Source organism: Miniopterus natalensis, chromosome 9 (genome assembly GCF_054644295.1).
Source record: "Miniopterus natalensis isolate mMinNat1 chromosome 9, mMinNat1.hap1, whole genome shotgun sequence".
In the NCBI taxonomy this organism is placed as follows: domain Eukaryota; kingdom Metazoa; phylum Chordata; class Mammalia; order Chiroptera; family Miniopteridae; genus Miniopterus; species Miniopterus natalensis.
This window is the reverse complement of record NC_142089.1, coordinates 7,210,651-7,231,322: the sequence shown is the minus strand read 5'-3', so window position 1 is coordinate 7,231,322 and position 20,672 is coordinate 7,210,651. Positions and strand designations below refer to the sequence as shown.

General features: G+C 45.6%; 2 protein-coding genes across 3 annotated transcripts in view; both read left to right on the top strand.

Annotated features, from left to right (window-relative positions):
• Positions 1-7,991, top strand: part of CAMTA1 (calmodulin binding transcription activator 1) — a 689,419-nt gene extending 681,428 nt beyond the window's left edge. For both annotated transcript variants that reach the window (XM_087820144.1, XM_087820145.1), the window contains one exon: positions 4,762-7,991. In XM_087820144.1, coding sequence (XP_087676270.1) covers positions 4,762-4,825 — 64 coding nt within the window. In that variant the 3' untranslated portion in view covers positions 4,826-7,991. The remainder of the gene's footprint in view (positions 1-4,761) is intronic.
• A 1,476-nt stretch (positions 7,992-9,467) lies between these two features.
• Positions 9,468-18,267, top strand: VAMP3 (vesicle associated membrane protein 3). The gene is made up of 5 exons (XM_087820143.1): positions 9,468-9,537; positions 11,193-11,274; positions 14,733-14,891; positions 15,697-15,748; positions 16,522-18,267. Coding segments are annotated over exons 1-5 (315 nt in total). The 5' UTR covers positions 9,468-9,535; the 3' UTR covers positions 16,542-18,267.
• Positions 18,268-20,672: the final 2,405 nt, after the last annotated feature.

Here is a 20,672-nt window from a genome sequence, read left to right as displayed (position 1 = left end):
GGGGTCTCCAAACACTGAACTTGGCCAGATGCTGCTGTTACCTTGGTAACCAGCGATCTCGGGCGGAGCACTGAGTGTGGCCCTGCGAGGTGTCTCCAGCGGGGCATCCCCATGGTCTGCTGCTTACAGCTTTTGCTTTGTTGCATATACTTTTGGGCACGGGGCGGTTCTCCAGCAGTGCCTCGAAAGCAGACCGTCTAACCGGGAAAAGCAAGGGGTGCCCCAGGTCGGCAGCTGCGGGATCCCGCGGCTTTAGTTGCATCCGGCGAGAGGTACAGTTTCCGAGCGGCCCGTTATACTCAGTGAGGAGTAAGAATTGCACGTGGGATGTGTCATCGTGGATGTAATTTAAATCTAAATGTTGTCTCACTTGCCTCTTTTAGGAGATGCACGTTTTTGGAACACAGTGGCGTGCGTTCAGTCGCAGACTACATGCTCTGTGTCGTTCTTATTGGGCCTCTCTGTCTTTCTTGTCTTGCGATCCAAATGAGATTTCTGGAAAATGGCAAGATCTCCCTTTTCCTAAATTCCCCACAAGCCCTTGCAGCTCTCAGAGCAACAGGTAACGGACCAAAAAGCCGCTCTGGCTGCCCTGTCTAGTTTTGACGTCCAGCCTCGCGAGGCGCTGCCTGCCGATCCACTGATCATGACCCATCGACCTGGCTGAGCGTCGGGGAGCGGGTGTGATGCCGCGGCTTCGCCCACGCTTTGCCCATGGGCCATTGTTCGCTGCGAGGCTCCGAAGCAGGCCTCCCGCATTGATTCATACGTTACCGTGGGACGTCTCATGGAGATAAACCCCTGGGCTTCTGCTGGCTTTTGGTGCTGTTGCTTACACATCGCCTCAGCACATTCTGATGCAACTTTGTTTCCTTTTGGTCGAGACTGCAACAGTATCCCAGTGGGCCTAGGCATCTCCCCCTAGAGTGCCTGGGGAAACCCTGGGATCGCCTTTAATGTTGATAGCTGAGTGGTCACAGGTCAAAGTCCTGCTGTCCTGACTGCCCCATCCCAAGCTGGCCGTGCGAGTCCTAGTTTCCGAGGCCCTGAGAGGAGGTTCAGAAGCGTGGTCCTTGCCACCCCCCTCGGTAGCAATGGCCTTGTGCCTCCCGGAGCCGTAGTTTCTATCCTGTGTTCACTGTCCTTACCATCTCAGGAAGGCTGCTCCGCTGGCTTCTGCGTGATGACATCAGGAGTAAGTGTGATCATACGGTGTGTTTTTAGGTAACCCGGACACTTTCAGGTTCCGTTCTGTGGAACTTCCGTTGCGTAAACTTACTGTGGTAGATTTATCTTTAGTTAACCCACGCAGTTTAGTGATTATTTGTGTCTTGGTCAGACGAAGCGACGACAGATTTCCGTAACTGTCGGAAACACTGTGATTTGAAAAATCTGTTCCCTAGAGCGTGTTAACAAAAATTCTAGTACTGGACGTTGTTCTCAACCCCTTCGGTAACAGAATTCACTGTTTCCTGTTTCTTTGGGGGCAGTGTAACACTCAGACATGCCTCATTGGGTTCACATTTGATTTAAAACAAAACAAAACAGAAAACCAGGCTCCCCATTTACCCTGACACCCTGCCCTCAAGTCCCGTCGAAGCCCATTTCTGACTCCCGTAGGGCCGACTGTCAGTCTCTCGGTTTCCTCTGAGTTGCCATCAGCACCGTCCACAGGTTGCAAACTGAAGAATGAAGCTAAATATCCTTCATTTCCTTGATCCTAAGGCCCACTCTTTTCACGGTGCAAACCTGTGTTGAAAAGCCAGTAAGGACATTTTACAGGGAGGAAATTTTTCTCTCTAAAACACTGTAATAAAGTCAGTGTAGGCTCATGTGAAGGATGACACCTGAGAGCTGAGAAAGTGTAAGTGCTCTCATCGGTTTTCAACAGCATAGTGCAGGCCATGGACATTCCCCAAATGCAGTATTTTGGGAAAACCAATAAGAACTCGAACATTTCTTTTGTCATCCTGAGATATCGGAGGCAGCAGGGTGGCTTCGGGTCCTGCGCTGCCATCTGTGAACTGTGTCACTTGGGGCAGGCTGCTCAAGTCCTGTCAATCCCAGGTTCTCCGTTTATACGCTGGAGAGAAGGGCGGTGTCGTGAGGACTAAAGGTGACAAGTATTAAGTAGCCCGTACAGCTCTTGGAACATACATGTTCTCCTTCTATTTCTCCCCAAGTCCTCCTTTAATGGCTTCCTGTTTTTTTAAAAAAAACATATGCCACATTGTGTCATTTATAAAAATGCCAGCGTACTGTGCGCACCTCAGCGCGAAACTAAGAACCGAATTCTCCGCTTTAGCTCAGGAATTAAATGCATCTGAAAAGATACCTGAAAATCTCAGCATCTCCACTTCCCTGCCCGGATAGTCGTAGCCATCTCTGGGCGGGGACAGGCCTCTCTGCTTAACTTCGCGGTGTGCGAGGCTGCCTCTAGTTTTATAGCAGAGTATTTACACGGCAACGCAGAAACCTTCCGAAATCTTAGCTGAGTTTTTAATGAGTTCAGAAAGAAACTGCAAAACCAAGTGTGACCATTTTCACGAAAAGAAACATGGTTAAGTTACACCCATCGTGACCAGCTGGCAACAGAGTCTTTGGTATGAGGCTGTATAAAACATTTCTGGTTCTAATTCACTCTCCTTCTTATCTCACGGCAGTGGTGAACTTGATATTTTTAAAGCATTCCTGTTTCGCTCTAGGAAAATCGTGACGGGCTCTCTCTGCATTGATGCTATGAGATCTTGAGTTAAGAGTTCTTCAAACTCTAGAGCGCTGCCCAGCGATGGAGTGACTGTTGCATCCGTGGGCAGGCGCCGGCCTAGGGCAGACACAGCGTAGCACCCGAAGCAGCATGCACACCTCGCCCTACTCGGCAACACGGCCTCACAGGCGCAGGCTCTTGCATGCCCCGAAGTACACGTGGCATCACTGCATGCCTTGCATTTCTCCAGCCAAAGAGCTGCTAGTATAGACGTTGCATGTTTAAAAATTGAACACAGAATATAGCATGTTTCAATTTTTAAAAAGCCATTTACTTATCAAGTCTGCATGACCAAACTTAGGGACCTAGAATAATGCACCACTCTGTACGGTAATATCCAGATTCCCCCGAACATTTCATGATCCATGGTATATTCAATTACAAAATTTAAAACTACATAATACCTGGATGCAATTATGAGCATAGCAATGGTTTCTAAATGTACCTGTGAAGAAAAAGAGTTAACCGTTCTAAAGATACACTGTTTTAATCGAGCTGGGCTTGCTGAATTTAGTAACTAATCAGACAGACAAGCAAGGTTTCAAACATGATCGTTCTTCTGAGTGTTGATGATACAATGATAAAGCTTTTTTCCTGAATGAGAGCATCTTCTCTTTGAAGAGATTGTACCAACTTTGCAGACTACTGAGAAACGGTCTGCACGGAGGTGGTAAATACAATCATCTCCTTGAATCGCTGTTAGCATGTGCGCCATCCCTTTGGATCCCAGCCCATGTAACGCAGCAAACACTCCCACCGGGCTTTCAGAGGTTTTCTTCCTGCTCGAGTTTATCAAAAAAAGTAGACTAGCATTTGCTTCGCAATAAAATTTAAATTTGCGGGTGTAACTGCAGGTAACAGGAAAGATGCTACTCTTGGAGAACCAGAAACTATTTGGGAATTACTGAGCTCTATATAGGCCCGTATTGGAAAAACAAACCAGACTTCTGGTCGTGCTGTTGAAGTAGAGCAGCGTGTCCTGAGAAACCGCCGCTCTGCTTGGCCACAGTTACCCTCTCACACCCATGTTTGGGAAACAGAGGTTACCACCCGGCAGGCAGAGCTTCGAGCGCTGGCCTCCAAAGTCAGACCCTGGGGTCACACTGGCATTCGCCCGTCCTGACATTAAGGCAGGGCCTTAATTATTTGTCAGTAAAGAGAACTCTTCTAGCTTTCAGCCTCTGCCCTGATACCCCGTCTGCATCAGGGGCCGTAGTAAAACACCAAGGCAAATGTTTCTATTAAAAAATACAGGCTGGAAGCGATAATTAGCAAATAATTTCCTGATACGCACTTTCCATGACTCTAACAAATTTCATTTAAACTTGGTTACTACACCATGTTTGGTAACTAGAACGAAGTACTTGATCTGCATTGCACCCTATTGCTGTCCCTCTGGGGGCCGTGGGGGAAGTGACCAGCACGTCTTTTAAAACTACCATACGGCATAGGAGGTGAGTGAGGGATGTGAGATCAGAAAGACTCCGCCCGCGTGAACCCGCGTGAGCCCGCGGAGCTGCGCGGGTGTCACATCAGGGCCGAGGCACCTGACGGCCTTGAGCCTGGGAGCAAGGGTAGCTCATTTCCCAGGCCCGCCAGCACCTCTGTACATGTGTGTGCCGTCTCCCTGAGTCGCATCGCATGGACTCACAGGGCACCGATGGTGACCCACCGGGCGGAAAAGAAAGTTATTTGAACAGATGAGAGTGTTACCGTCACGCTTGATTCAGTGCAGTCGGTTTCGGTTTTGCTTTGTGTTCAGAGCACGTGGCGGCCGAGCCTGGTTTCGGGAAGGGTCATGTCCCTCCTCCTCTGAGCCTTTCCCCCAGCAGTTAAACAGGAGTTTCTTTTGCCATCAGTCCTCAAATGGTCTTTGTCTTTTTCTTTTTTTTTTTTTTCCTAACTTCAGAGGGAATGATAATGTCCTTTCCTGGATTTGGTCCCGGTTTCAGTATATCGTTATCACCTGGCATTTTGTTCTGTTTCCCTTCCAGAGTGAAAGAATTGAGAAAGGCCAAGGAACTTGAAGACATACAGCAGCATCCCTTAGCAATGTGACATTGCTTCTCAGACTGTTTTCATTTCTGTTTTTAGCAGAGACATGCGACACACACACACACACGCACACGCACACGCGCACACACACGTAATCCCTCTGCAGTTTTGGGGCGATCAGCTGCAGGATTTTAACAGGAATGTTTTGGTCATTGCATTTGCACTTTCATGGACAACTTTTAATTTGATCAGCAAGACATCTTGGAACTCAGTCTTCTGTTGGATTCATGGGAAACAAGACGCCACGAGGAACCGAAAGAGGCTTCCTCCCCTCGGGAAGAAGCCGTTTTTCCTTCTCACATAGGGCTGTATCCAAACATCGTGTGGAACTGTACAAATATTTATACCAAAAATACAGAGAAGAAGAGGCGGGGATGCGCGAGCAACAGGAGGAGGCCGTTCCTGCACCTGCCAGTTACTTCCAAGAAGCTGAATCTGGGATTCACTGTCAGTGGAGGGCTCAGACCATGCAAATCTTTATTGGGTCCGCGTGTCCGCATTTCCTTCACTGTTTCCTTTCGTCCGTTTGCGTTCTAGTCTCTACAGCACACTTAATGCAACTTCTGAGATCTGCAGGTTTTTAATGTCTTGTGGAAATTTGCAGAGGGGCGGGTGCGTGGCAAACGGGTAATGCATGGGAACTAACGAGAAACCGCGTCGGAGTTAAGACTTGTTTTCTTGCCCCCACCACCTCCCGGGAACCTGCGAGCAGTCACCGTGTCCCTTTTCTCATGTTCAGCACTTTAATTTCTTTGCCTTACTTTCACGTGCAATGAGAATTACTTAGAGAACTGGTAAAGCATGTAGCTTTCTCTAGTAACCTTGGAAAGTGTAGTCATTCTGAGGAATCCTAAACCTTGCCTGGACATTGGCCACCTAAAAAGATCAGTGTGGTGCTGCGTTCTGGCCAGTAAATTCCATATTTTTGGCTATATCTCATCCAAACGGAGCAGTTTCTGTGTATATATAGAAGGTAGAAATGGAAAGTGAGAAATATTTGAAAGGGGTTATATTAATTGCTAAATATTTTATTCACAAAGGTCAATAACATGGCAAGATAAAATTATTTGTATAGTTTTGTCTGAATGAGCAAGAAAAATGTGGATGTATTGTTTGTATATATTGTATATATTAAAACAAAGAGATATGTGCATGAAATCAAGAAAAAAGAAATGAACAAAAGCAAAGCATTAGTGGCTATGGTCTGTAAAATGAAACAAAAAAAAAAAACTTTATTTCACTATAAGAGTACTTTATTTTAAATGTTCTTTAGAAGAACATTTTGCTAAAGCATGACTAAACTGCAAAAAAAAATTTAAAAAAAAGAGCTACTGTATTTAGACTTAGGAAAAAAGGCAAAGTAACATTACTTAAAAAAAGATATGTTTACATTTAATTTTGGCTACCAGGAGTTTATTTTATTTTCTTTAAAACTTTTTTTGCCAATGGTGCCAAGTAATGTGAATGCTAAAATTGCTTAAGAAAATTAAGTTACTTTTGCTAAACAGATAATCATAAGATGAATCAGCAAACAGCTTAACACCATCCACTCGCTCCAACAAAGAATTCTTAGAACGACCAAAACCTGACTAAAGAAATGGTACGAAAGGTAGAAAGATGTCTCACGTTTTCATATCTCCTGCTGGAAATCAGAAAATGTTAATAAAAATTGCACAAAAATAACTAAAAATTTCAAAGATGCAAACTGGTCTCGTAGGGATGTCATGGCATTTTACTATTTTCACATCATGAGGAGCCAAAGAAATCTGATGCTTTTAAAAAATTAAACTACTCATGTCAAACAGAGGAGACTCAAGTTCGCGTTTGCTGATGCCAGTTTAAAATCCCCAGGTTACGTTTCAGGACCAGTTGGTGTAAAGCTGAAATAATAGTGGGTTTTTTTTTTCTTGGTTCTGGCTGCCAACTGTAAGTTAAAACTCAAGGCTTGTTGTGAAGCCTAAAAATATTCACAAATAAGCTTTTAAACTGGCGTCTTTAGAAGGAAGGTAGATACAAAAAAAGATTGTGGTAAAAACTGGGGTCAGTGCTCTTGGTGCCTTTTCTATAATTGTACTTGTTTTTTAATTCCTTCCTTTCACTGCCAACCTCAAATTACTGTACAGTATATGTCTTACTGCTTGTGATCAGCTTCGACAACAGTGACAGCCCCACAACTAGTAGCCATCTGTACATTTGTAAACTGAGCTGACTCGATTTTGTTATTTTAAATGTGTGGGTTATGTTACAGCTGTTGCAGTCCCCCAGATATGTATCGTTTTACACAATTTGACCTATAGGTGGACACTAACTTGCAAATACGCAGTTGCATTCCTGTAAGTGGGAGTAGAAGGAAAGCCAGCCAGCTCTTTCAGAGTATCCTATATTAATGCTGAACTTAGATATGTTTATTCCATTTCTTACGGTACAAACAACTGATCTTTTGACAAGAGTAATGACCTCAGTGGATTTGCTTTAACCCTCACATTTATTTTTATTTTATGTTTCACATGCTACATTATTAGCTGAGAAGTAAGGTAGAAAATTCCGGAAGGTAAAGACTTAACATAGAACTAGGAGGGTTCTCCTGGAGGATTAGAAAGTAGCAGTACAACTGTGGATCCTAGGTGAGGTAAAAACACACTTCCACTGATACGAAGCACTTCTGACCGCTTTTTCTTGGTTGTGAATCTTAATTTTGAATATAAGATGATAGATAAGCGCAGCTTTCTTGGATAATCTGAATTCCCAAGTGCCAGGAGTAGGATTTCATTATAAAATTAATAGCTAAACTTATTCTGTCTCCTGAAGATTTAATTGCTATTCTTGTTACCCATTTGAAATCAGCTGTACTGTGTGAACGAAATAAAGACACTAACTCGAACCCCTTTCTGGCTGCACGGTCGCTTATGGCAGTTCCACACAGTAGTTGGCGCCCAATGGGGGGTCCCTGAGACTTGCATGTAAAACTAGTCTAGATGTCTTCTTTTTTGTAAGTTTTATTTTTGTAATTGTGCATGTAAAGCATCATTGAATCAATGGATCTGTTGAAGAACTCAGCTGCTGGAAACCATGCAAAATGTTTTGAATTGCCCTTAAAATATGGAAAATGTTTTCTGAATGCTTTATATTCTTTCTGCTGTAAATTAAAAATGAAGAAAATTTCCCCATATTATGTGTGTGTGTTGCTTTAACTCTACCTGATACTACAATCCAAGGTGATGGGGCATATTTCAAACCATATGGAATAATTTCAAGTATTTCCTTAGACACAGATACAATGTTTCAACATTGAATGCTACATGGTTTCGGATATGTTCCCCTGAAGGGAAAAAAATGTCTTAGTCCAGCCACTGTTCTAGAACACGTGCTTTTCAACTATCTAATCAGGCACCTCTCAGTGTATCATTTGTCTCAGTGCAGTTATTTGGAACATAAAGGCACCAGTCTAAATTCACCTTTTCAGTTAAAACCCCCTGAAGTTTGTTCAAAGGCACTTTCCCAGCTGACTCCTGTCAGCCTCCCCTGCTGAGCACGCCGTGGTTTCTTGCCCTTCCCTGCAGAGCCTCGCCTCCCCGTGGTCCCTCTTCCACGGGATCCCTCTCCAGCCACCGCCGCAGACTCTGCATGACCTCCCGCCGCCTGGGGCCTCTGCTGTCCACAGGCCACCGCATTTCAGTGACACTCTCCTTTCTTATCCTCACTCTTCGTTCCATCTTGTGTTCACCTGGGCCCCAGCTGCACCCTCTGGTCGGCTTGTGCCCACCGGGTCCCTTTCCACTGCTGTCTTTGTCCTGAGGTTGGCTCGTCCCTTGCCTGGGGAGCTCTCCTTTTGGGTACTTCCCTGCGCAAACCCCACCTCCTCTGTGACACTCTCGTTTATTCTAAGATACACTGACGTTTCACTGTTCAAATTATTCCATTTCCAGGTTAGGGTTTATTTTACGTTTTTCATCTAATCTGCCAGTGGGCCTGTTTTGTATTAGTGTTTTGTTTTTTAACGTAGTTGTCGTCTGTGTCGGCAGGAACACTTCACCGCTGACGGCATCGCCAAGGAACCCCGCATTCGGATAGGGGCCTCCGCGCCCACACGGTCAAAAGTTGAGGTCCTACTCTGTGCTAGGGGCGCGGGAATACCCCAGAAACCACAGTCCCTGGTGTCAAGGCTCGTGTACACATTATAACATGGTCTGTGCAGTGACAAGTGTCTGTGTCATGGATGCAAAGAGAGCGACCCTAAACCAATCAATCTGTGATAAGTGCCCCAAATGGACTTCATGTCGCATGTTAACAGGTCTCTTGGGAAAATGTGGGGTCTGCGGGACCACTAGGTCAACGTGGGGGAGTTGAGAAGAAACACACAGGACGTCTCCAATACTGTCACCGCCCCTGGTTTAGGGGCACAGGCCTTTCCCAGGGTCTGATGCACCACGACCCCCAGCGTCAGCCCGGCCGGGGGCGGGGAGACCCGCGGACGCGCCCCGACCCGCGCTCAGCGCTGCAGCCGCCGGCCCCGCCCATCGCCCCGCCCACCCTGCACGCCCCGCCCACCCCGGCACCCTCGCCTCGCCCCGCCCACCCGGCGCGCCTCGCGGCCCTGCCCTCCGGCCCCGCCCTGTGACGTCATCGGCTCCGCGCCGCCACCGCCCAGCTCAGGACCCCTGCCGCCGGTCCCGCTCTCCTCAGCTCTGTCGACACGCGCCTTCTGCCGCCAAAATGTGAGTAACGCCACACGAAGCTGGGTGGCCTCGGGCCCCGGAGGGCGGCGGCCCGCGGCTGAGAGCTCCGCCCGGCCCGGGTGCCGCCGGCCGCCGCTCGGACTCGGGCCGAGGCGGTGCGAGCCTGCGCGGGGCGCCCGAGGCCTGGGGGTGGGTGGCGGCCCCGGGCGTGCGGGCTGCGGACGGGCGGCGCGACCCTTCCCCACCCCCCTTCGGCCTCACCGACCGCCCCGGAGGGCCCCGCGGCTGTGGGGCGGATCCGGAAGAGGCCTGGGCGGGGCCGGGGGCTTTCCGGGTAAGGAGCGCCCGACCCGCCCCTGCCCCGCCTCCGTCCCCGCCCCTCCCCCCGCGCCCCCAAGGTTCCTAGAGGGAAGGTGGTCTCTCTGCTCTGCGGGGCGCTGGGCTGGGCTCCGGAAGTTGCAAGGGAAGGGACCCGGCAGCGTCTCCAGGCACCCGGCGTCGGAGTGGACTCGGGAAGATGGCTCTGGGACTTCTCTCTCGCGCTCTTGTAGTGGCCCTTGCCAACGGGGGCTTTCCCCCCGTGGTAACACTGCCCCGGCCAGCCTGCTGCTCTTGCTCACCTGCTGAGAAGAAAGGAATGCTTTCTTTCCCCGGGTTTCCACAAGGAACTGGGGACGCCACTCTGGAGTGTTACCGCTGTGCCTGTAGGTCACAGTGGTTAAGACCCAGACCCGTGAAATGACACAGCCCCTGGTCTAAACACAACAGCCAGCTGTGTGGACTTCCTAAACCTCACTTTACTCATCTATAAAATGGGGTAATAGGAGTATTCTCCTCAGTGAGTTATGAGGACTCGATGAGGAAGTGCATGGAGAAAATGCACCAGTACGTGGTCTTCCACGGATATCTGTCAGACACTAACCTCTGTGAGGGCAGAGAGGGGATCTGCTGCATCCCTGGTCATTGACACAGGGTGGAATACCGCCTGTTGAATCAGTGGCTGTGGTGCAAGACACATGATAGGTGCTGTCTTGGATAATAGGGAAGACCTCTGAGACACAGGAGCCTGTGATCTATATATACATATATATAATGAAAAAATCAAAGCGTTGTCAACAAAGTGATGGAAACAGTAAGTGCTTCAAATGCAGAGTGATCAAGGAAGATCTGCCTGGGGAGAAATAAAGCATTTGATGAGGATTTTAAAAGATGAGTAACCTTTTAAGAGAGGGAGCATTGTTTCTTGTTTCTGTAAATGACTGCATTTCCCCATACTGGAGAAAGACATTCTGTAACTGTTCATAACCATAAAAACAGTTCGTGCCACAATAAAAAGATCAGAAGAGTACTGAGTGCATTTAAATAGATGTGTGGCTTTAAAAAAAAAAAAAAAAAAAGTAATAAAAAATTGGAAAGTAGAATGGATCTGTCTTAGGGTCAGGTTTTTCAGTGATGCAAAGTAGATATATTAAACCTTTACTTTAGACGCTGTTCACTTTTAACATGTGGGTGCATCTTGGAAATTGCAGGGGAATTAGAGGAAATAGTATTAGAACCATTGTTCATTGCTACAGGGACAGTTTCTTTTTCTGCTTTTGAAATTCCTAGCATTGAGAGTCCTGGAATAACTTTATGCTTACAAAAATGTATTTGGGATGCTGATTTACTGATGCTCGTGCCTTTACTTGTTTCAGGTCTACAGGTGCGCCTGCAGGTCCAAGCACTGCCTCTGGCAGTAATCGGAGGCTTCAGCAGACACAGAATCAAGTGGATGAGGTATTGCTCTGAAATGTTGAGAAGATGAACATAGGAACACTCTGGAAATAATTGTTTAGAAAGAGTATCATAAAAGTGTGAATGTAAAGTAAATTTTGACTATCATAAAAGTAACAAATGTTGTCCCCTACTATTCTGGAAGCCCTGACTTTAGCAGAAGGCAAACTCTCCTGGTTTCATGCTTGTTTTTCTGTGACCAAATCACATCCCTAAAACACAAATACCCCTCCCTGAGGACATTCCTCCAAGAACTACTTTATAACATATATTTTGCCAAAATAAAAAAGTATTGGAAAAAAGAGAACCACTTTATAAAACAGGGTAATAGGATGTTTGAAATTAGGTCTATAGATTGTTTAAGCCAAGACCAATCCTTCTGACCAGATTTTTCATCAAAATACTGTTCCAGTAGCCTGACTTTCTAGTTTCCCAGCCTGAGCAGACCTCTGTAGAATTCAACTCTGATTGTTGCCCATTGACATACAGAAGGCAGATGCTGGCAAATTGCTCTAGCCCAATAAATCTGTATTTATGGAATTCTTGAGATAGAGGATGCTCACAGCATCTTTGTCTTGCCCTACACATGCAGACCCACAATGGAAGATTGAGAAATTCAAACTAGTATTTCCATGTTCCTAAAAGCCATCACTGTCCAACAAGGATACCTTGGTCTTTCTGCATTTAGCTGCCTTAAAAAGCAGCATTAAACTTACGTTAAACTATCACATATATGGTGATAGAAGATGATTTGACTTTGAGTCCTGGGCACACAATGCAATATACAGATCATGTATCATAGAAATGTATACTTGAAACCTATACGATCTTATTAACCAATGTCACCCCAATAAATTTAATTTAAAAACTAAAAATTTATTAAACTATGTTTAACAGTGGATTTTTAAATATGGTAATATTTTGATGTAATGGCTTTGTTTATGAACTTCTGAAATTTTTATATTTCCATGCTAAGAAACCCATCCTGATTCCATCCTGCATGAAACTTTTGTTTACTTGCAAAATCAAATTGGGTTCTTTTTTTCTTTTTTTTTTTAAATATATCTTTATTGATTTCAGAGAGAGGAAAGGAGAAGGGGAGAGAGAGATAGAAACATCAGTGATGAAAGAGTCATTGATCGGCTGCCTCCTGCACATCCCCCACCAGGGACTGAGCTGGCAGCCCGGGCCTGTGCCCTGACTGGGAACTGAACCATGATCTCCTGGATCAATGCTCAACCTCTGAGCCATGCCAGCCGGGCTGGGTCCTTTTTCTTAACCAAATGAATTTTAAGAAAAGTTGTGGGTTTTTTTTTAATTCAGGTGAAATTCACATAATTAGCCATTTTAAAGTGTACAGTAGTATTTGGTGTAGTCACAGTGTTGTGCAACCATTTCTTCTGTCTAATTTCACAGATTTTTCATCACCACAGACTATACACATTTAGTAATTACTCCTGTTCCCTCTTCCTCCCAGTCCCTGGTTTTCTCCCATTCTCATTGGTTTTCTGTTTCTAAGGGTTTTCTTATTCTAGATAAATCATATAAAAGGAATCATATACTGTGTGGCCTTTTGTGTCTGGCTTCTTTCACTTAGTATAATATTTGCAGTGTTCATCCAAATGGTAACAAATATCAGTGCCTCGTTCCTTTTTATGGCTGAGTAATATTCCATTGTGTGTGTAAACCGTGTTTATCCATTTATCAGTCGATGGATTTTCAGTTGTTTTCACCTTATGGCTTTACCAGTAATGCCGCTATAAACATTTGCATATAAGTTTCTTTGTGTACATATGTTTTCATTTGTCTTAGGTAAGTATCAAGAAGTAGAATTGCTAGATCATGTGGTAATTTTATGTTTAACTTTTTGAGAAACCACCAAACTTTTCCACAGTGGCTGCAGCATTTTACATTCACACTAGCAGTGCCTAATGATTCCTCTTTCTCCACACCTTTATCAACACTTGTCATTCCCCCCCCCCTTTTTTTTTGTTACAGCCATCCTAATGAGTATAAAATAGTATCTCATTGTGGCTTTAATTTGCAGTTCCCTAATGACCAGTGATGTTGACCATCTTTTCATGTGTTTGTAGGCTATTTGTTTGTATTTTTAGTAGGAATGTCTATTCTAGTCCATTGCCATTTTTAAAAATGTATTGAGAGAAAGAGAAACATCGATTTGTCATTCCATTTACCCATGCATTCATTGGTAGTTTCCTGAATGTGCCTCGATCTGGGATCAAACCGGCAACGTTGGCATATTGGGACGATGCTCTAACCACTTGTGCTACCTGGCCAGGGCCAAGACCATTGGAATTTTGATAGAGATTGTATTGAATTGTACATATGTACATCATTTTGGGGAATACTGCCACCTTAACAATAGTAAGTCTTGCGGTCTATGAACATGGGATGTCTTCCCATTAGGTCTTTATTTTTTTCAGCAGTGTTTTATAGTTTTCAGTGTCCAAGTTTTTGCCTTCTTGGTGCAGTTTATCCCTAGGTATTTTATTATTTTGAATGCTATTGCATACAGAATCATTTTACTAATTTCCTTTTGATGGTTACTATATGAAAACACTGATTTATGAATGCTGATATTGTACCCTGAAACTTTACTAAATTTGTTTATTAACCCTATCGTGGATTCTTTGGCATTTTCTATATATAGAATCATCTGCAAATATGGATTTTCTTCCTTTCTAATTTGGATGCCTTTTGTTTCTTTTTCTTGCCCAATTGCTCTGGCCAGAACTTCCAGTACAATGTTGAATAGCAGTTGTGAAAGTGGGCATCCTTGTCTTGTTCCCTGATCTTAGGAGGAATGCTTTCTGGTGCTTATTTGTTGTAGCCTCACCCGAGGATATGTTTATTGATTTTAGAGAGGAAGGGGGAGAGAGAGAAACATCAATATTAGAGGGAAATGTCGATCAATTGCCCTGACCAGGGATTGAGCCCATAACCTTTTGGTGTACAGGATGACGCTCCAACCATACCACCAGGCCAGGGCAGCTTTCTGTTTTTGACCATTGAGCATGGATGTTGGTTGTGGATGTTTTTCATAAATACCCTTTCTCATGTTAAGGAAGTTCCTTTTTAGTCCTAGTTTACTAAGTATTTCATGAAATGGTGAGGCCACGCCCCCTTTTTAATGAAAGTTTGGATCAAAATAATAGTGCTGACCTTTTGTCCTTCCATTTCTTTTTTAAAAATATATTTTTATTGATTTCAGAGAGAGAAGAAGGGAGAGGGAGAGATAGAAACATCAATGATGAGTTATTGATTGGCTGCCTCCTGCACACCCCCACCTGGGATGGAGCCCGCAACCTGAGCATGTGCCCTGATCGGAAACCGAACCGCAGTCGCCTGGATCATAGCTCAATGCTCAGCCGCTGAGCCCCGCTGGCCGGGCTGTTCTTCCCCTTCTTTGTGTGTAACTTGATGTGATGATGTTTATTCAGGTGGTGGACATCATGAGAGTCAACGTGGACAAGGTGCTGGAAAGAGATCAGAAGCTCTCTGAGTTAGATGACCGTGCAGACGCACTGCAGGCAGGAGCTTCCCAATTTGAAACAAGTGCTGCCAAGTTGAAGAGAAAATATTGGTGGAAAAACTGCAAGGTAATTCTCTTCAATTCGTCTTTACATTAAGTCTGCCTCTGCATTCTCTGGGGATTGACTAAGCCCGCAGATACTGCACTTGCATAAATCTTGGAGGTGAGTTTGACTCCCCATACATGGAATTTGGATTGACTCTGAATATAAAACACTGACTGCATACCCCTTCCTATCCCCACTACTAGGAAATCTCTGCACTCTGTAGCTGACCTTAAAAAGGCATGTAGGCAATAAAAATAAAGTTAAAAAAAAAACATGTAGTAGTGTCCAAAGTCAATCACAGACATAAGCCCCTTCCATCCTGCTCCCCAGCGGAGCCCTGAACACAGACTGGCAGCAGAGGACTGGCGTTGGTGGTCAGTTTGCATATGGTTCTAATGGCTCCAGTGCCAAAGGAAAGAGCTGCTCAAAAGCCACAATGTGCTCTACAGAAGAGCAGGAAGTGCCACACAAGAGCAGGGACCAGAGCAGATTTTATACACCTCCCAAAGAAATGTCTTGCCCCTTCCTGGTTTAGAAGTGACACTTTCCAGTACACTGTGTGTTCAGTAGCCCCTCCTGATGTGGAGAACACGTGTACACAAGTGCCTACTTAGGTACCACAGAACATTTGAAGAGCTTATGAAAAGCAGATAAAGTAGCCTTCAGGTCCTGTTTGAGAGCATTACATTTAGGCTTTAAAAACTGGATTATTTCAGATTGTAGTGCACCAGAATTTCCCTTTCAGTGACTAGAGTAGTATTATATGATACCCTTTAGTCAGCACCTTGGTCTCTTTAAAATGTGACTTGGACATGTTCCGTTTCAGATGTGGGCCATAGGGATTAGCGTTGTCGTCATCATCATCGTCATCATCGTCGGTGAGTTCTGTTCTAAACTCATTGAAACATGTATGTTCACAGGTGATTTCATGTACAAGAACTCAAAATATCCTCAGAAATGTTAGTTTATTCCAAAGATTTGTTTTCTTTAGTAAATGTTTTAAATATTGAGTGTTGTATGATTAAAGTCTGAGAGTTTTTATGTAAACATTAGTGCTTTGAAACTAGAGAAAACGTATTCATTTCCACTGACGTGTCAAGTTTCTCTCTGAATGTATTTCCATCAGATGTTCCTTTTGTGAGAAACAGCGTAGTCTAGTGATTGGAAGCACAGACTACCTGTGATCCACCCTAGCCCCACCACCACCCAACTGCGGGGCTCTTGCAAGTATTTTAATATCTCCGAACTTGAGTTTCCTCATTTGTAAAGGGGGTAATAAGAGTCCCTAGCTCTGTGTTTGTTATGAGGACAAAACTGGTTGACATATAAAAAGTGCTTAGGGTGTTGCCTGGCATGTGACGATAATAATTATATAAGTAAATAAATACACGCATTATTACTGCTACCACTAGTGAGACTGTACACACCACTGCAACTGCCCGCTGCCACTGTGGCCAGGGCCAGCATGTCTCCGATCCTGATCTCTTCGTTCGTCCTCTTGCTCTCAAAATGTGGATAAGCCACGAGGAGCAAATAGGCCAGGCTGCGTGTTTGCTCCCATTTAGACTAGCATTTGATGTTCATTATGGATTTGCACTGAAAGACTAAACTGCTGTTTCCCTTGCTTTTTCTGCATCTTCCTGCTTATTAGTGTGGAGTCTGTCTTCATGAAGAACCAGCAAGACAACGGCCTGCTGTTCCAGAAACCTGTTCAAGGCTTTGACCTAGAACCTGCTATATATATCATCAAGCTTACATACTATAATATCTAAAATGATTATTTTCTGCTAGTTAGTGTAAAGTTTGAGTTTTAGGAAATGTGCCTTTTTTTAACATGCACTCCAAACTAGAAGTGTCGTCAGCCCAGCCCAGTTTTGCACAGTGCCTTTACAAATTTACATATGGGCTGATGGAAGGACTTCCTGAGTTCCAGAGTGCTATCACCTAGAAGTAGCATTGTCTGAGTCACCGCCATGAATTCCCAATTAAGGGAATTTTTTTCCAGGTTCGCTATCCTCATCACATGACCTTAACTTCAGAGCCACACTTTAAACCTTTGGGTAATCAGATTTCTAGTTTGTGCCTTACAGAGAGAACACTAGTCTGTCTCAAATCTGTGACAATGCCAGTCTGTGCCTTACTTTGCTCCCTTTCTGATTCCCTATAGAGAACCCTCTACTTTTATAAGCACTACTGACTCTCTGTATTTAAAACAAGATGCTGGTAATGTTCTTACATTAGATACAAAGATGTTTACTTGTTATTGTTTTGTATCATTTGCTAAAAATATTTTAATCGGAAATAACCTCTTTAAAACATTTTTATAGAACTATGGCTATGACCAAAGTTTCTATTTTTGCCAAAAAAGTTAAATCCCAATAAAATGCCCTTGAGTCTGTTCCTGACAGGTAAATTCCAAAAAGTGACCAGTGGAACTCAAGGTACCCTTCAGAATTAAAGTTGTAATGTTATTTGTGAAGCTTCTGCATCCTGACAGGCTTTTCTTACCTTAAAATACTGTAGGTGGTACAGCTCCCCTTCCTATTCAGCATTTGTCCTGGGGTTGAGAGAAGGTGCGAGCTAGAGCCTAACCACCTCATACCTGGAGACAGATTGCAGAACACCAGCTGTGGACTCCAGTATGTTTCTGAGACTTAACGTGAGCAACAATTTTGTAGCCTTCAAGCAAGACCATCTGTGAACTGGTCATTATTTGGCCCAGTCCTCATAGACTGAAGCTTTTTGGAGCTTGTTTGTGTTTTTAATCATATTCCACTTCCTAAGTCTGTCTTCTAAATTATACTTTCAGTTAGCATTGGTCAGGGGTGGCTGACTTTTCAGAGGATAGCTAACCAGAGACACTTCCTTTCTTCCATGTCATAGACTGCACAAGATGATGCTTTGTAAATAGCTGTTGTCATCTGAGAGACTTTTGTTGAGACTTTCCACATGAGGCTATGTGGCTCAGGGTGGGGATTCAGGTATGAATGAAGACGGGCAAGGAGGCACTGGGGGAAGTGCAGAGCTTTACCGCTCTGGCCCACGGGACCGGGTATTCTAAGGCTCGTTTTCATGAGCTAGGATGTGACTGACAAAGCAACAGCAGTTGACAGGGTTCCGTTTCTTTGGTATCCCCTGACAGCACTGAATTGATACAAAGTTGAAAACATGCCCAGCTGTGAGAAAAAAGCAGCTGCCAGTGTCAGGACATTAGGCCCCTCAGCTCAGGGTCTCTGGCCAAGTCTGACGTTAAAACTTTGGTGCTCTCTCCTTGGCCTTATGCTCAGTCCCATGTAACCCACCAGCGCCTGCATTAACCCACCAATACCTCGCATCTGTGCACTTAGCTGGGAACTTGCCCACTGTAATGACATGAATAAAATGTTTATAAACATAATTCTGGTACCTGTATTGCTTATAGAGGAGTAGCTGCGCCTGGTCCAAGTCCTAAAAATGGCATTCCTTGCTGCCCCGCCCCCAAGCCCCTAAACTCCACTCTCATCCTTTCTCACCAGTCCCCTCCCCGAGCACTCTAATTTCATGTTACCTAGCATATCCCTATTTGCTAGTCAACAGAAGCAAACTACCCCCTTATGAAAAGTGCTTTTCAGTTTAGATGAGTGGGGAACTGGCTTTCTCATGAATACAGGATTCTTCAGCCCATTGTGGTCTTTCAAAAGTGATGTGCAGAGCTGGCCTTGCATATGGTATGATAGCTGCCTACATGGGATGTGGGGAATATAATTGGGTGGGTGAGGGCCATCTCCAAACATGTCTCATTTTGATTCTGTTAATCTTTCCCCTTGAATATACTTCTACTCTTACTCTGTGTCACCTAGGATACTATATAACGGGTGGAAGTAGACTTATGCTTATGTTTACAATATGTCAGTTTCCTATGAAACCCTATTGGGAGAGAAGAGGTTGACGTTTTTCCATTGCCTCGGACAGATGGTCACTACTTTCCTTGTCTGATACACTATACTGGAAGAGAACAGAATTGTGCCTTCAGGTCCTTTCATAATGAAATCTGTATGAACTTTCAGTGCCATTTTCAAGATTCTGAAGGAATACCTACCATGTATGGGCTCCTTTCTCTACCCCTCCCTTAAATGGCAAGGTTCCTCCGGGCTGGGTCTTCTGCCAACTTGTCTTTCCATTCTACTTACCCTCCAGTCTCATCTATCCCCATATTTCATTAATCTGCTGATTCCTAGCCTGTTAGACACAGGCCTCTCAAACTCAATGTGAGCCAAACAGAATTAAACATTCCCCTGCCTCTCGCTCTCTTCCTCTCATCAATAATGTCTATCGCGGAGAGAATGGCTGGGAAGTCCAGTGACCTACCTGGCAACTCCACTTGGAGTGTGATGCACATCTCAAACATACCGTGAAAACCTAACTCTCCATTCTCCCTGCATCGAAACATACCATCTCCAGACTCGCCCGTCTAAGTTTACGTCCCATCGTATGCAGCTCTGCTTAAACCAGGCCCAGGAGTCACCTGTGATTGCTCTCTTCTCACAACTACTCCCATTCCACTGGCAAGGCTGTGTCCCCAATGTATCGTACTAAACAGCCTCCTGACTTTCAGCTGTTTCCTGGGGCAGCCGTCTGACTGATACAAATCACTGCCTTGCTTAAAATCCTCCCCTTTCCGCTACCATTAGGAAAAACTCCAAGTTTCCCTAGTTATAAGGCCCCTGTGATCTGGCCCTTCCTAACTTCCTCCCCCTCTGTTCTCTGCTTCCCCGCTGCAAACCTGCTGGGCTTCAGGGCCTATCCCCACCCCCTTCCCACATTCAGGTTTCAATTTCACCTTCTCAGAGAGGCCTGGCCTGCTAGCCGGGCTACGGTGCCTCTTGCCTCCCTCGCCCTCCATCCTGCCCTTAGTCGCACCTTTCCCCATTAGACTGTTTCATGTTCCACATGGCAGCTGCCACCCTCTGAACTTACTCTATGGAGTTGTTCATGTTTTAGGTCAATAAAACGTAGACTCCCTGCGGGGCAGGAACTGCCACCACTCTCTCCCCAGAGCTCACAAGCATCCCTGCCCAGATATACGAATGTAGTTTGGCAAAAGAGCTTCAGAGGAGAGCGAGACCTGCCATCACCTGGAAAAATAAGGTGATTTATCCAGTGCATGACATGAAGAATCGGCACGCTTGACTTCCTATGCAAATCCTTTCGTTGGCCCAACAAGCGCTGAAGCTTCTCCGTGCACAGGCCCCGGAGGGGGCGGCGCCCTGCACCGCGCCTTCCGGCCGGAGGAGTCGGTACCGGGATCTGGAACCGGGCCGCCGGCCTGGAATTCCCAACGGGCTTCTCCACAGCAGTCCTTTTACATACACCGGTCTTCCTCCAGCTGCAAGTGGGTCTGTAACTTCAGGAAGAGCAGGGAAAAGTTTACGCTCCGCCGTCAAAACTCCCGTTTCTAAAGCTAGCGTTGGATTCTTCCCGGGCTGCTCGGCCGCCGGGGCTTCCAAGGCCCTCGCCCGAAGAGCTGGCGGGACGGAGAACGAGGTTAGGAACGATGGACACTACGGGAACCCGAGAAAACGCAGAGAACGCGCTCGGCGGCCCAGCACCTCCCTCCGGCTGCCCCAGGGGGGTCCCGACCACCAGCCCAGGTGCCACCCGAGCCTCACGAGCCCGCCGCCCCGCCGCCCCGCCGCCCCTCCGCCCCTCACGTGGAGACCCCGCCGGCCCGCCCACCCCAGCCGCCAGGGTCCCGCCCCCCGTGATTGACCGCGAGTGCGCCCTATCGCAGCCCCGCTGCTCCTAGCAGCCCGCACCGCCCAT